This window comes from Geotrypetes seraphini, chromosome 1 (genome assembly GCF_902459505.1).
Source record: "Geotrypetes seraphini chromosome 1, aGeoSer1.1, whole genome shotgun sequence".
NCBI lineage: Eukaryota > Metazoa > Chordata > Amphibia > Gymnophiona > Dermophiidae > Geotrypetes > Geotrypetes seraphini.
Window position 1 is genome coordinate 24,353,691 of NC_047084.1, and position 17,272 is coordinate 24,370,962.

The following is a 17,272-nucleotide window of genomic DNA, read 5'->3' on the forward strand; positions in this document are numbered from 1 at the left end:
ACTTCGTCCCCACAAGTGTCCGTAGTACAGTCTGCTGTCTCTTCAGCGGGAGGAGCCCTGAGGAGCTGGACTTGGACATTTCACTCTCCCCTCTGGGTTCTGTTCCCCCGCTGCCTCTGGCTCCTGCTGCGGCACAGCTGGTGGTTCCCGGTGAGGAGTACTTGACTGGGGAAACCCCAATCCAAGGGGCAACTGCCGTGAGATTTGGAGAGGAGCATGGAGAGCTGGAAAGAGTAGTGCAAACTATTCCCCAGCTAGTGAAACCAGCAGCAAACACCCTGGAGAGCATTTGGGAAGCTCTCCAGACACTGAACACTATAGTATCAAGGACTTCAAATGAAGTTTCAGCTTTAGTGAGTACAGTTGAAACTCTGGAGAGGAAATTGGATGGGACAAAAGTAGAATTTTCTCTTGAATTGAAAAAGTCTCTGACAAGACAGACAAACTTGAAGATTTAACGTCTGGGATGGTAAAGGAAAGAATCGCTCTCAACTGGAAGATTGAACAAATAGATTGTGAGCCCACCGGGACAGAGAGGGAAAATGCATGAGTGCCTGATTGTGGGGACCGCTTAGATAATCTTGATAGGCGGTATATAAAATCCTAATAAACTTGAAACTTGAAACTTAATCATAGATTAAATATAAGAATTCTGAACTTTCCTAAATCTCTGGTGATGACTCATGTTGAATTACTGAAAAAATATCTGACTGAAATTCTAAGTTTTTCCTCTGGAAATATTCCGCCAGTAAATCGTATTTACTACCTGCCAGTAAAAAAAGAAATGGGGCCTGAACCAGTGAATTTACAGACAAGTCCAGTTAATACCCCTTTAAATGTTACGGACTTATTGGAATCCACTATTACTGAAAATACTGAAAGAGCGACTTTATTGGTATCTTTTGTGTTCGAACAGGATGTTAATGCTGTCTTCAGAATGTTCTTTAGAAATTCTCAGGTACCATTTTGTGGTAAAAAAAGGTCTGAATATTTCCAGACATCACCAGACAAACTCAAGAAAGAAGGAAATTATTTCTTGCCATGAGTCCTGAAGTGGTTTCTTTGGGTGCTTCATTTCTGCTTTCCTATCCTTGTAAGTGTATGATAAAATATTTGGGGATAAAATGTGTTCTTCTCCCTGGAACAACTAAGAGCGTTTATTGATATGAAGAAATTGGTTGCTGGAAATGCTTAGTGTTAGTGAACAGTTAAATTTGAATTGTGGGATAACTGTTAAGTCCTGCCTTAATATTTGTTTTCTAAGATAGAATAATCTCTTTAATTTCACTTGGATTTTCTGATTCTTGATTTGATTGAGGTCTAAGAGAGATATTACCTTATTTTTGTGAATTTCCTGTTTGTGTAATTCTTTTTGTATTTCCTAAACAAGCATATTCTTGGTTATAATTTCTAAATATTAATAAAAATTAAAATTAAAAAAAAATTAACCAGCGGCCATCTAGGATTTTCTAGATTTTTTTTCTAAGTTCTCAAATTTCTCCATAACACCTCATTTTGCTACCCAAGTGCCAGGGATGGGGTCCTCTGATTCTAATACCCCTATATCAAGCTTTGTGAAGAATGGGTGGTGGAAGAATGCCTTTGCCCCATGTGCCATGTTGAGCGAAGTGGGGAGGTGGAAACTTTAAGTTTAACTCCCATGCAGCCTCTGGGGCAAGGCACACAGCTTTTGAACCTGTTAGGAGAGTGAAAATTTCCCCTGAAGCCCCAGAACACTGGCACGGCATGATGATCTGGCACAGAGGCTCTGCTGCCAAAGAAGAGGCATATCCTCCCTTCTAAAGGTTCAGGATAGTTGCCTACTAAGGCCTCTACCCCAGAGTTCATTAATCTGTTCTGGTATGCGCATGGCCAAAATACACAATTTAGGTCTGCTGAGGAGTGACTCTCAGTGAACGCCTCTAAGAATCCTCAGAGCTCTTCTTCTAAGAGAGCATCGCTCCTCCCTGACTCTGATTATCAGTCGGACAGGGATTCGGGGTAGAGAATGACACGGGGATAAATTTGTCCCCGTCCCTGCAGGAACTCAATTTCTGCGACCCTTCCCCGCGAGTTTTGTCGCTATCCCTTGCCCCTGTAAGCTCTCCCTTAATTGCACAAGCCTCAAACACTTGTGATTTTAAAGTGTTTGAAGCTTATGCAGATGAGGATGGAGCTTGCAGGAATGGGGCAGGGACAGGAAAAGAACTTGTGCAGATGGGACAGAAAAATGAGTTCCCATGGGGATGGGGAAAAATTTGTCCCTATGTCATTCTTTAATTCAGGGGACAAAAGTTCAGTCTTGATCCCTTTACTGTCTCAAAACAAGGCCTCACTGATGAGGGATACGGTCTCCTATGTTGAGGATCAGGATGGAGTCCTGGCTATGAACCTGGGAGAGGATCCCTCCATAAGACGGCTATTCAAGTCTATGGCCCTGACAGACATTATTTCTGAGTCTCTCGTGAGCTCAAGATTGATCCATCTCCGCCCCAGTCATCTCCATGTTCACTTTTAACTGGGATCTGTTCTCAGCCTACAATCTTTCCGTGTCATTCAGACATGAAACTCCTGGTCTACAGAGCCCTGGGAGGTCCCCAGAAGACTCCCTCAAATGGGGCAAAAGCCATGACTAGGCTATATCCTATAGATCAATAGTTCCAGCAAATATTTGCTATGCCAAAGGTAGACTCCCTGGTGGCACAGGTGACTAAATGCACATCCTTTCTCAGTGAGGGAGGAGTTGTCCTGGAGTATACACAGGACCGCAGAGTGGATATGGTCCTGAGGAGGCAGTTTGAGGCGCTAGTCCTAAGGTGGCATCAGCTGCTTCTTTCATAGTATGCACCTGCCATTTATGGCTGTGAACCCTGGACATTACAGCAGCTGAGCCATTATCTCAGCTCATGCTGGTAGAGGTGGACTATGTGGCTGACACACTTTATAATGTAATTAGAGTCCTGGCGAGAGTCACTGGTTATTCTATCTCTGTCCGATGCATGCTGTGGATCAGACAATGGGCGGGCAATTAAGCCTCCAAGGCTACGCTTAGCAAGCTCCCCTTCAAGGGACAGATGCTTTTTGGCAAAGGCCTGGATGATCTTATGGCCAGTGTGCAAGATTGTCGTCCCAAGTCCTTAACAGACAACAGGCCTTGAGCGGCTAGAAGTCAGAACCAGAGCTTCTTTCAGGAGTCTCGATATTTTTGCCAGTATGCCTCAGGAGGTTTGTCTCAGAGAACCTATCAAGGTTCCAGACAGAGATATTCCGGAAGCCGGAAAGTACAAATTACAAGTTCCCTGGCCACAGCAGCAGCCAAGAAGCCACAATGACACCAGGCCTCCAGCTATCCTTCAGAAAATTAGAGGTTGGCTCTCGGACTTTATGGAGGTCTGGGAAAGTATAACAAAAGATCTTTGGATCTTGGATATTGTCAGAGAAGGTTACAAAATAGAGTTCGCATACCCTCTGTTTGTAGATTCTCTAATGGGCCGATCGGATCGGGCAGTTCAAGTCTGGGCACCATTAATCAGATTGCTGGATATTCAAGCCATAGAACTGTTTGGGAAGAATGCTCAAGCAGATACTTAATATACTTGTCGTGCCCAAGAAAGATTCTGATGACTAGAGGCCCATTCTGGATCTCAAACATGTCATTGCAGCCCCGGGGGGTCCGCGTTTCTGGATGGAGACATTGAGATCTATCATTGCAGCAGTCCATCTGGGAGAGTTTCTGTCCACCCTGGATTTGATGGAGGCTTATCTTCACATTACAATTAACTCTTGCCACAGAATGTTCCTGAGATTTCACATGTTGGAGAATCACCATCAATTATTTGTGCTGGCAACGGCACCCCAAATGTTCACCAAGATGATGGCAATGGGGAGTTCCTCTCTTTCAGGGACCTCTGGTAAGCCATATTCAGGTTGTGGATTGCATTAAATTGGCATGTGTGGCAAAACTATAATAAAACTTGATTCAGTTACACAGTGTGTCTTGGCTATATGTGTGAACCAGCTCTGTTACATATGGTGTTTGTGCCTGGTTCTGAGTTTCTGTTACAAAGAAACTGGACATACGGAACTCCAGAAGGAGTGGGGCCTCACTACAAGGGTGTAGGTTTTTTACTCAATAACCTAAGGAGATAAGCTCCAGCTGATAGAGAGAATCAAGTGGAGAAGGCTTCATCTAAGGCAAGTCAGATATTGGGTTGTATCAATAGAAGTTTCGTCAGCCGAAAGCCTGAAGTCATAATGCCGTTGTACAGGGCCATGGTGAGACCTCATCTGGAGTACTGTGTGCAATTCTGGAGGCCACATTACAGTAAAGATGTGCGCAGAATTGAATCAGTTCAGTGGACGGCCACCAGGATGATCTCGGGGCTCAAGGGTCTCTCCTACGAAGAGAGACTGAACAAATTGCAGCTCTACACTCTCAAGGAACGTAGGTAGAGGGGAGACATGATCGAAACATTTAAGTACCTCACGGGACGTGTCGAAGTGGAAGATGATATTTTCTTTCTCAAGGGACCCTCGGCCACAAGAGGGCACCCGCTCAAATTCAGGGGCGGAAAATTTCATGGCGACACCAGAAAGTATTTCTTCACAGAGAGAGTGGTTGATCATTGGAACAAGCTTCCAGTGCAGGTGATCGAGGCAGACAGCGTGCCAGACTTTAAGAATAAATGGGATACCCATGTGGGATCCCTACGAGGGTCAAGATAAGGAAATTGGGTCATTAAGGGCATAGACAGGGGGTGGGTAAGCAGAGTGGGCAGACTTGATGGGTTGTAGCCTTTTTCTGCCGTCATCTTCTATGTTTCTATGAATTGCAAACAGTATTGCAAGAGCCAAACTGGCATGAGTTTTCTTTGTTTTTGTTTTGAGTCAAGAGAAAAACAAAGCAAAGTTCTTATGTGTATATAGCCAGAGAGTGCTGACAGTCTTAATTAAGCTACTGCAAATACCTGGATGTGAGTGCAGAAAGCTGTCCTGACCCAAAGACTGCTTTAGTGGGCTAATAAAGTTACTGCAACACCTGACTAGGAGGCACAGTATGTGTGAATTGTGTCTGCCAGAGCCCAAGCTGTATAAACAAGAACAAAAATAGAAGGAGTGGAATTCCTAGAGTAAAGTTTACTGTTAAGAGCAGAGCAAGCCAGAAAAGCTGGTGCAAGTACAGAGTGGAACAAGGAGCTTGGGGAATCCTGATATAAGGCCAGCTCCTGAATATACAACCAGCTAAAAGAAGTAGAAAACTCCAAGCTATGGATTGATACAAATTTTCTGCTGCAGTGGAGCATAAGAAAAGCCTGGAGTGGAGTTCCTGCATACAAGTCAGTACTCCAGTATACTGTTGAGAGACCAGAATGGGTATCTGGGAGGACTACACGAAAGAGGATCAAAGCCCACTTCCAGAGGTATCTACTGAGCTAGAACAGACTACGGTAAGCGCCAAATTAAAGACCTATTTAAAGACCAGCTATTTGCTGCTGAGTATATAACTAAATTAAGGAAGGAAAAGAAACACCTCTGGAGACAACTGGTCTCTGGAGGACCAATTGCTTAGGCAAAAGGAAAGTATGGAAGAGGCATAAGAAGCCAACAAAGCCGTTCAGACTTGGCTGACTGAGATGAAAGTGTCTAAGAATGAAATAATGAAGGAACTGAATGAGGAAATTGGCAACCTCGGAGTAAGGAATGAGATATTGTCCCAGAAGTTAAAGGAACAAGTCAGCTGGTTAACAGTCCAGAGGGATGACTATCAGGCCAAAACAGAGGCTGCAAATGCCAAAGTGGAACAGCTGCAGCAGGAGTTGGCATCAACAGTGCCAAGCTGGCAGTATATCAGGCTGCAGGAGCAATTAAATGAGGCAGTTCAGAACTGTGGGGGAAATGAAAGCCAAGGTAAAGGGACTTGAAGAGCTGAATGTCAAGCTATAAAGTACTATACAGGAGTTGTGTCTCCAGAAGGAGGGGACTTGTGAAAAGGAAAATGTAGCCCAGCTAGAGTGTTCCCAGCTGGCAGAAGAGAATAAGTTGATGACCCAGCAATTGACAGATCTGCAGGAGACGATGAAACAGATTGTACTAGTATGTGGGAGCACCAAGAAAAGCTGACAGTACTGGAGACTATGGTGCATACACTCCAAAATCAGCTAACACAGGAGAGAGTCTCTAAGGGAGAAGCTCTGAATGAACTGAAGAGTATGGCTATGGAGCACAAGAGGAATGCCCAGAAAAAAGCTCAGCTGGAGAGCCAGCTTTTGGATCTGAAAACGAGAGTGACCCAGAAGTGGCAAATGCAAAGAGCTCATGCCCTGACTCAAACCAAGGAGATGGCTTTGCAAATTAAAGAATTAAAAGACAGCTGGAAGAGCACACTGAAGAGAAACGGGCCATGAGGGAGGCCTTGCACCTGGCCAGTCGAGAACTAGAGAGAGTTCTACCAGAGCTATGGGCCAGGAATGACTGCCAAGAAGCATTAGTGAGAGCTATTATCGAGGTGGCTCAGGGACAAACCAGGTGTGCATCAAAAGGACTACCGGACCCCAATGTGCCACAACTGGTAATGGGTGACCTGATCCTCGGAGGGAAAAGTGACCAGCCCCGGGTCCTAGCATTCTGGAGAACTGTCACCGAGAAGACCCATACCCTGATAGAGCTGCTACAAAGCATACGAGAGTAGCACCGGAAGACAGATAATGGACATCACAGTAAAGTATTCAGAAAGTGGAAAACCCATGGGTCTTAGTTTGGGGTTTCACCCAGAAGCATTTAAAGAGCCCTGTGAGAGGGAAACACAAGAACAAATAAGACTGGAACTGGAAGCCTTGAGTCAGGTTGAATGCACCTTGACTGACACTATAAATTGCAGTGCAGGTAAGACCAGCAGTGAGCGAAGATGGCCAAGGGTCATCTGAAAAGAGAGAAGTGGACCTAGAAGAAGCGGCAATGTCGCAGGCCAGAGTGGCCCCCTGAACTCGAGGGGGTGGTCTGCAACAAAGTCTGGAGAATCCAAGAATGCCAAGTGTCAGAGGAATTGTGTAGTACAAGCCAAACCACTCAAAATTGTAAGTCCAAAGACCTGTTATTCCAACAAATGTTGTCCCCACCCGCGCAGACTGAGATGAGTATTTCTGTCTATTCTGAGATAATTTGAAATAAAAATCTTTACTACTAATCTCTGTGAGCCATTGGTCTGTATGAAATAAAGTTTGCTTCATGCAGTAGGCACCACCGAGGCTAGTGAAACGTCTAATAAAACATGATAAAGATGTATCTATAGAGACCAGATATATAAGAACAAGTGTCAGAGGAGGCAGGTCCTAAGTGGAGTATGGACAGTTAAGTTTAAAAGTGGCAAGGCTATTGGTAGGATGTGCTTACCTTGCTCTGTTCACTTTCAGTTGTTTGGGAGAGGTTGTATACAGGGTAGTGATTTGGTAGCTGACCGGGGAAGTCTTTGGGGTGTCAGGATACCCATAGAGAGAGTGACCCTCAGCTCTCTGAAGGGAAGTCCCTGGTATAAGCAGGCGCTCACCCTAATAGGGTTGAGCTGAGGGGGAGGGTATATGATAGATTCAGGGGTTTTCCCTCTTTATGAGTGCAATTATTCTACTGGGCAGCAGAGGGCATTGGGCAATTGGGAAAGACTACAGATCCCAGAGTGCCTTGCACTTTAATGCTCAGAGCTGAGTCGGAGGGGTGGAATTCATGGAGGAGTATTTATGTTGAGACTTTAATCAAGAAGGAGGAGGTCCCAGAAGAATGAGGGAAAGAGGTCATAGGCAGACACAATCTGGCTGAGGTAAGCCAAGCATTGTTTATAGAGTGTGAGGCAAATGAACTACTAGAATAAAAGTCTTTTATATGCAATTGTGTATTTGTGTCTTGACCCTTCCTAAAAACCATGCCAGCCTGCTGCACCAGGCTTGGCTGTTCCAACCTGAGGGAAGGCCTGGTGGGGAAGGACACGAAGCAGGCTGTTCAGTGCTGCTACCGCTGCTGTTTGGAACGGAGGAGTCAGTCCATCAGCATCCTCAGCTCTTTCAGCAATTTCACCAACCCTGCTTACTTCATCTTTGAAGGGATTCCTATAGCACAAACTCCTTTCCCATATTTCACTGGGTCCCCCAAATACCCCAACAACTGCAGGAACCAGAAGGAAAACTCCAGAGACTTTTCCAGATGTCTTGAACAGCATAAAGGCAGCTTTTATTATGTCTCTGAGGTGATAAAGGGGCCTCTGGAAGACATGGAGGTGCATCAGAGCCCTAATATCCGTGTGCCCAGTATGTCCCATGCACCTCGTAAGCATTCCGGCCATAGAAGACCAAAGTTTGCCATCCTATTGAGGGATCTTTTATGCCAGGCATCCCATCCTTCCAACACCAGCTGGACATCAGAGGTTGAGGTCCAACTCAGGAACATGCAGGGGCCGATGGCTTCCAATCTATTAAAAGACCATTCCCTTACTGCACTGCATGTGTCTGAAGTGGAGGGGTCATTCATGAAAGGGCCACTGGCTATGTCAAGGGATCCATTCAAGGTTAAGAAGAAGCCATTATGTCAGACCCAGAGTGCACTGGTAATGCCGCATGGTCTTAAAGAGGACAGCAAGGGTCAAGGCAGAAACAAGCAGGCTTCCTCTAATCCAGGAGGCATGGATTCCAGGAGCATTGGACAGTGGCTGAGTACATTAGGCCTACAGCAGTATGAAGAGGGACTAATACAGAATGGTTGGACCATGCTGAAAGTTTTCAGAAACATCTGTGATAAAGACCTGAGGGACGCTGGTGTGCTGAGCTCCATAGACAGGAGACTGATTCTGGCCAAACTGCAGGAAAGACGGGGCTGAAACAGTTAATCAAAGGTTCAACAGTGTGAGCCCATCTGGGTTCTAAGAATCATGGTTGAAATGATTTAGCAAAACTGAAATAGTTTTTCAAAGATGTGTTAATAAGAGTACTCAGTGGATTAAGTGCCAAACAAAACAAAAGTGACAACAGGGAGTCTTTTTAAATATTTCTCATTAATTCTTCAGATGGAGTGTAGTTTACCTCATTTTAAGATGAACTTGATGAATTCGGACAATCCAGGGTTTTTTCTTTTGCTAATTTATTTTTCAACTTGATTGTAATCTGCTTTGAACCTTTGTTGGGAGTTGGCAGAAAAAAAAATGCTACATTACATTATTTTGTAAATTTCAAGGCACCTCAGTTATCCAGGAATGTGGGCTGTATCAAAGGTTTTCTTATAGTCAGTCCATACTCTTCTGTCCTTATACAGTGTCTCATACACCAGGTCGACTCAAAACTTTTGATACAATTATTCTTTAATGCCGTCAATCAAAGCAAAAGGACAAACAAACGCTTATTATTGAGATGTACTGGAATAAGAGTTAACAACTTCTGCAGACTAAGGGCTCCTTTTACTAAGGTGCGCTAGCGGTTTTAGAGTGCGCTACAATGCCATGTGCGCTAAACGCTAACGCCTCCATAGAGCTTGCATTAGTATTTTTCATTTAGTGTGTGGTTAGTGCACGCTAAAAACGCTAGCGCACCTTAGTAAAAGGAGCTCTAATGTTTAAAGATTTATTAAAAATTTGATTAATTGCCTATCTAGGTGATGTAAAATACAATACAATAAAAAAAAAAAAGAAGGGAATACAAATTTAAAATGGTCTATTCTTGACTAACCATCTTAGGCAAGAGATGCTGGAGATTCAGCTATACGTTAGCTGGTAATGTAAATATGCATTTGTGAAAACAATAACAGCACAAAGAACTTGAAAGGTTTCCACAGCAGGATCACTGATTCAGATTCTCAGGGTGAACATGCTGGTTTTTTTCTTCTGTGACACGATGGGAGGGGGCAAAACAGGCTCCTACCTAGCATGCGTGGGTCAGCCCAGTTGTCCTTTCTCTGGAAGTGGCCCTATGGCCCAGAAAGCTGCTGGAAGACTATGTTTCCTCTAAGGATTGACTAGATGTGAGCAACAGAGGGTTAAGTGACTTACCCAAGCTCACAAGAAGCTGCAGTTGGAACTAAACCCAGGTTTCAGGCCCCCACACCATCCATTAGACTCCTCTTCCACTCAGCATAGGAAGTGTGAAATAAGAGGGAATGGTAGAGTGCAAAGAAGGAAGATGATGAGATGTTACCGGATGCTAGGGTATACCTTCTCCTAGCAACATAGTAAATGACAGTAGATAAAGATGTGAACTGTCCATTCAGTGTGCCCATTAGTCACACTCATTATACATTCATGGTTAAATTTAATGTGGATAAATGCAAAGTAATGCACATTGGGAAGAATTACCTGAATCACATTTACCGGATATTAGGATCCACCTTGGGGATTAGCACCCAAGAAAAGGATCTGGGTATCATTGCAGATAATACGATGAAACCTTCTGCCCAATGTGCGGTGGCGGCTAAAAAAAGCAAACGGGATGCTAGGAATTATTTAAAAAAGGGATGGTTAACAAGACTAAGAATGTTATAATGCCCCTGTATTGCTCCATGCTGCGATCTCATCTGGAGTATTGTGTTCAATTCTGGTCTCTTATCTCAAGAAAGATATAGTGGCGCTAGAAAAGGTTCAAAGAAGAGTGACCAAGATGGTAAAGGGGATGGAACTCCTCTCGTATGAGGAAAGACTAAAATGGTTAGGGCTTTTCAGCTTGGAAAAGAAACAGCTGAGGGGGAGATATGATTGAAGTCTATAAAATCCTGAGTGGAGTCGAACGGGTACAAGTGGATTGATTTTTCACTGCGTCAAAAATTACAAAGACACTCGATGAAGGTTCAGGGAAATACTTTTAAAACCAATTGGAGGAAATTTTTTTTCACTCATAGAATAGTTAAGTTCTGGAACACGTTTCCAGAGGATGTGGTAAGAGCGAATAGTGTAGCTGGTTTTAAGAAAGATTTGGATAAGTTCCTGGAGGAAAAGTCCATAGTCTGTTATTGAGAAAGACATGGGGGAAGCCACTTCTTGCCCTGTATTGAAAGCACGGAATATTGCTACACCTTGGGTTTTGGCCAGGTACTAGTGACCTGGATTGGCCACCGTGAGAACGGGCTACTGGGCTTGATGGACCATTGGTCTGACCTAGTAAGGCTATTCTTATGTTCTAACCTGATAGAAACCTTTTTGAAAAAGGACACAAGGAATCTTCACCTAGATATACTTTGTAAGTTGGTTTATAGTACTTCAGTAATTTAAACTTCTGCAGTTTTTGTTTTTCCTTATTTGATTGTCATTCTGTGATTTCATCATTTTGCTAAAATGTTTTTAATTGCACAGAAAATGGTTAACTAATGATCTTTAATAATAGATAAAATGACACCATTGCTGAATTCAGCAAAGAAAAGGATCAAAAGAGGTTAATATTTATATAAACAATTGTCTCTTTTGTAGATAATGTCTGCCCTCAATGTAAATACAAGCCAATATAATTCTTTACATAACATAACATAACATAATCTTACTTCTATACTGCAATACCGTTAAGTTCTATGCAGTTTACAAAATAATGTATTGGTCAGCCATACCTCCAAGACCTGTAGCAGCTTAGATCCTGTCACTGTTTCTGGAATGCCTAAGAAACGCAAATTGGACCTGCGTGAGCGATTTTTCCAGATCTTCCAGTCTTTCCGCTTGCTTTTTTGTAAGGGCCTGCAGCTCCTGTATTGTAGTTTCGTGGGTTCTCTGTGTATCATCCAATCCAGAGACCCGGGTCTCCAAGGCAGTTGTTCTTCGGGTAGTCTCTGTAAGTAAGTTTTCTAACTTTAAAAGTTGTTTGGAGAGCCGATCAATACTGGGCTGCATTGCCACCGTTACCGCTGTTGTTAGGGCCGTCAGCGCCTCCGGCGCTATTTGCTGTATCGCTGAAGATGGGACCGGCGCCATTTTTTCCATGCTGTGCTGCGGGCGATCTCGGTCTTTCTTTTGTGTTCGGGTGGCCATCGACGGCGCAGGGGAGGACAAGAATCTGTCCATGCGCACCTCACACCGCACGCGGCAATGCGCTGTCCTCCGGTGCGTCCCTGGCGGTCAATAACGGGGCGGTTCAGGACTCGGGGCCCGGGAGCTCAGGCAGCCGACGTCTGCCTCCGCTCAGTGCATCACGTGATCTCCTTACAAAATAATGTAAATAAAGTGGATGAAATGTGATCAGTTACCTAAGGAACTTGTGAACAAATATGTTTTTAAATTTCTCCTAAATAGTTGATAAGTACTAGAAGTTGCAATTAGCGAATTTAAATACTTATCCCAAGATGCAGCTTGATAAGACAGAAGACATTAATGGTATCTTTTAAATTTACACCCTTTAATAAAAGAAAAATCTTTACATTTACATTAAAGGTGTCAAACCACGGAAAAGAAAGACTTTTGGATTACCAGTAATAAGTAAGAAAGAAAAAGACCCAGAATTTGTGTAAGTATTAATGCTAGAAATCAAAGAGACAACATAACATTTACTTTTATGTTTAGCCATAAGATGCCATCTTAGAACGTAATAAAATAACATGATAGTAAGTATTAAGCCATCCAGTGCAAGAATAACAGCATTATTCAGCACTGAACAGCTATATATGTATTGATGCTAATAATGAGGCATGTTTGCATTAAATCAAGTTTTACTTTTAAAATTAATTCTCCTACACTGTGTTTTTGAAAATAAATTGAAATTAAAGATTGTGCTGCTCCATTTAAATCAAATTCCAGGGCTATCTGAGAATATTCATTCATACTTAACTGGATAGCGCTAGTGACTATCCCCTCTATCAACCCATGCCAAAACTGGCTAGTTTGTGAGTGGTTCAGTGGCAGAGTTAGGGTGATGCAGAAATCTAGCCAGTTGAGATTTTCAGGCTGCTGGCCGGATAAGAAACTGCATAAATTCAGGATAAAAAGAAGGTCATCCTAACTTTTATGCAGTAAAGTCAACTGGATACCATATTGGCCGGTGCCTGGTTAACTTCCAGGTCCTGGCCTGGTGTTCTGCCATCTCTCTTCTTCCCTGGTAACCCCCACATCCCCCATCCTCCCCTAAATGCCTTGAAGTATCTGCGCCCCCCCCCCCCCCCCGAAGCAAAGGAAGTCCTGCAGATGCTCCTACCCTGGACACTGGAAGTCCAGGTTAGTATATGGACTGATGGCTCTGTCATTAGCCAGGGGCATACCCCTCCGCATAGCTTCCTGGGTAATTGTGGCAACAGATGCCAGCCTGTTCGGCTGGGGGGTGCATTGCATTCATTGTCTGATTCAGGGATATTGGATGACTTCCTAGAGAAAGTGGTTGATCAACAGACTAGAACTTTGAGCCATTTGTCTGCTTTTGCAGAAACTGCAAAAGACTCTGTAAGGTCAAGCGGTCCGAATCTTATCTTAGGACAAGCAAGCAGCATATTCTCACATATGGGTGACGTCATCCACAGAGCCTAGTATAGACAGTTTCCAAGTGAACTGTCACTTTAAGTTGAAAAACTTTGCGACTGCCCACACCACGCATGTGCAAGTGTCTTCCTGCCCGATGCCAGCTCGTGCCCCTCAGTTCTTCATTTTTTGCGGAGCAATGAAAGTTTGTTTTCACTGAACTCTGTTCAGTTTTTGTTGCCTTCCCGTCTTTTATTTCTGTGTTTTTCTTTCAAGTTAGTAATTCAGTTTTATTTTTGATGGGTTTTCTCAAGAAAAAAAAATAAGAAAGAGAATTTTTCCGTCCAAGACCTTTTCCGTCTGTGGCAACAGCTTGTGCAGCGGTAGTTATGTTTTTTTGTTCTGTAACACCTCTTTAATTTATTTATTTAAGATAATTTCTTTCTTCCGTGCCCTTTTTTTCTCTCAATAACTGTTCTTCAGTGTGAGCATGGTCGGTATCAGGTCTTCACAGCCTTCAACATCGAAAGTAGAGAATGACACAGTGGCGGTTACCCGCGGGTAACCCGCCTAAACGGTGGGGGGAAAGAAAGTGCTCACTGTGTGTAAGGGGACAAGGCCATCCATTGCCCCATGGACTGGTGAATGGCCTTGTCTCTGCAGGTAAGGGAGGGAACACGCACGGTCACCTCCTTCCTACCTTCCTTCCTCCCTACCTACCGGCCAGATCTATCTCCCTCCCCCTTACATTTGTGGCGTGTTACAGTGTAATTTGTGTAAGCCACTGAAGCTGAACATGCGTCTGCGGGTGGAAGCTTCTCCTCTGACGCAACCGGAAATTGTGTCAGAGGAGAAACTTCCGCCCACAGACGCACATGACTTCAGGCAAGCTCTGGCGGCCTGCACAAATTACATTGTAACATGCCATGAAGATAAGAGGGAGGGAGATAGTTGGATCACGCGAGGGGTGCTGAGGGGCGGTGAAAAGAAACAGACACTGAAGGGGGTGGCGAGAGGGAAGGGTGGTGGTGAAAAGGAATGGAACAGACGCTGAAGGGAAATGTGGAAGACAGTGTGGGGAGAAGACGCTAAAGGGAAATGGGGAACAGAGAGTGGGAAGAAGACGCTGAAGGGAAATGGGGAAGACAGAGTAGGGAGGAGACACTGAAGGGAAATGGGGAAGACAGAGTAGGGAGAAGATGCTACAGAGAGTGGGGAGGAGATGCTGAAGGGGAAATGGGGAACAGATAGTGGGGAGAGGACACTGGAAGGGAAGAAGACAGAGATGCCAGACTATGGGGGAAGCGGAGGGAAGAAGATGTGTACCAGACCAATTGTGTGTGTGTGGAGGGAGAGATGGAAGGGAGAGAGGCACAGTAACAGAGCAAATGGAAGTCACAGAGAGAAGGCAAACAGTGGATGGAAGGAATTGAATGAGGAGAATATGAGAAAAGCAGAAACCAGACAACAAAGGTAGAAAAAAAATTTCTATTTATTTTCTTTTTGCTTTAGGATAAAATAGTATATTAGTTGTGTTGATAAAAATTTATAAACAAAGCCCTGCCAGCTGAACATCTCTTTCTATAGTTCAACAGCCAGAACTTTGATTTATAAGGAAAGAATAAGCTAAATACAGGTATTGCAGTACTGAGGCTTGTATGGATGCTGCGGGGACAGTAGTTGTGGGGAGGGGACAGTGGTTGCGGGCACAGGGAGGGGACAATGGTGACAGAGACAGTGGTCGCGGGGACGGGGTGGTGACAGGGACAAATTTTTCCCCATGTCATTCTCTAGTTGAAAGCATCAACATCGGCATCGCAGGACATTCTGGCATCAGGGAAACTAGCTAAGAGACCATCCGCTTCCCAACAAGCGTCACAGGTCTCTGTAGTAGTGCTGCCCGATTCGCAATTCGAATCGATTCACCAATCCACTTCAGGTGAATCGATTCGAATCGATTTGTTTTGGCAAAATATTGAACTTACCGATTCGTCGGCCCCCTTGCTGGAGACCTGTTCAGGCTTTCCCTCTGCCACCGGAGTCCTTTCATCTAATGTAACTTCCGGTTTTGTGAAACCAGAAGTTACATCAGAAGCAAGGACTCCAGTGGCAGAGAAAAGCCTGAACGGATCTCTGTGTGCAGATCGGTGGCAGCAAGGCTCTCTCTTTCCCAGCCAGAAGTATTTCTCCTCTCCTCCCTGGCCAGGTAAAAGCGGCGGTTGTGAATGTGATTCACTACCCTGCCGCTACTCCGGGTGTCTTCTCTTCATTCGGCCGCCCAAACGGAAACAGGAAGTTTTCACTGAGGGCGGGCCACAGTGGAGAGAAGACGCAAGCAGTGGAGATAGGAGTTGTTTGCTAAATCACTATCGCCACCGGCAACATGTTGTAACGTCAAAATAAAGGTAGATGGGGGAGAGTAGAGTTGGTGGATTGGAGAAGATGGATGGGAGAAATGAACTTGGTGGAGGAGGGGAGATGGACTTATCTTAACTGAAGGATCCCGTCAGGCGGGAAAGCATTCGCGCATGCACGGTGCAGGCTGTCACAAACTTTTTTAAAATCTTAAAGTTGCGATGCACTTTTAAAGTGTCCGTACCGGGGGCTCCATCGGTAACGTCACCCATGTGTGAGAATATCTGTCTGCTGCCCCTGAATAACACCTGTTTTGGTAAGTAACTGTGCTTAATACAGAAGGAACTACAAATTTTTACTGTGTGAGTATGCAATGACACAGACTGTTTATTTTTAAATAAGTGTGTGAAGATAAGATGGTCCAATGTTTCCTAATGATATTCTGGATATCTCTGGTGTAATGAATCAAGTTTAGTTTGTATCTTGGTGGTCTCTCGAATAAGTGATTTTCTCTTCTGGCAATACGTGCTTTTGTTAAGCTGTCAGAAATACATTTTGTAGAGTTCCATCTTTTTATGAATCGAGAGATCATCAATTGTGCTTGAATCTCAAAATCATTAAATCAGTACATAACAATAGGTTTTCTTTACAATTCCTATTGTGGTAACTTGTAAAAGAGTTCCTAAATTTAGGATTTCTATAAAAAGAGGTAGTAAACTTATAATTAGTCATCTTGATTAAAATATGTAAAAAGAAGGTATTTCATTTTCATGATATTGCATCTTGAAACGTAGATTTGAATCCCTAGAATTCAGCCATTCTGAAAATAACAAGTTGCTCTGTTCTCCCCTTCCTTAATAGAAATATATTATCAATATACTGTTTATATAATTTTATCTCATCCTGAAAAGGACTACCGTAGTCTTAAGATATAGTTCCTCAAAATTGGCTACGTAAAGGTTGGCTAAGTCAGGGACCATAGAAGAGCCGATTGCTGTCTTCTTAATCTATTTGAAAAATACTCATTGGAAACAGAAATCATTTTCAGTTAATGCCAAAGTTCCAAGAGTCCCATTGAATACATTACAATCTTTATTTATATTCCATCAATATCTTATGGAAGTTCACAGCAGTTTACATAAAAATAAATGAACTAATACAACTAATACAACATTAAGAACATAAGAATAGCCTTACTAGGTCAGACCAATGGTCCTTCAAGCCCAGTAGCCCATTCTCACGGTGTCAATCCAGGCCACTAATACCTGGCAAAAACTTAACAATTCTGAGTGAAAAAAAATTTCTTCCAATTGGTTTTGAAAGTATTTCCTTGAACCTTCATCGAGTGTCCCCTAGTCTTTGTAATTTTTGACGGAGTGAAAAATCGATCCACTTGTACCCGTTCTACTCCACTCAGGATTTTGTAGATTTCAATCCATATCGCCCCTCAGCCATCTCTTTTCTAAGCTGAAGAGCCCTAACGATTTTAGTCTTTCCTCATACGAGATGAGTTCTTCTTTGAACCTT

The 17,272-nt window shown here is 43.6% G+C and overlaps 1 protein-coding gene across 2 annotated transcripts in view; it reads left to right on the top strand.

Annotated features, from left to right (window-relative positions):
* Positions 1 to 17,272, top strand: part of FCHO2 (FCH and mu domain containing endocytic adaptor 2) — a 349,104-nt gene that overhangs the window by 70,496 nt on the left and 261,336 nt on the right. For both annotated transcript variants that reach the window (XM_033929206.1, XM_033929212.1), the window contains exon 10: positions 12,377 to 12,449. In XM_033929206.1, coding sequence (XP_033785097.1) covers positions 12,377 to 12,449 — 73 coding nt within the window. The remainder of the gene's footprint in view (positions 1 to 12,376; positions 12,450 to 17,272) is intronic.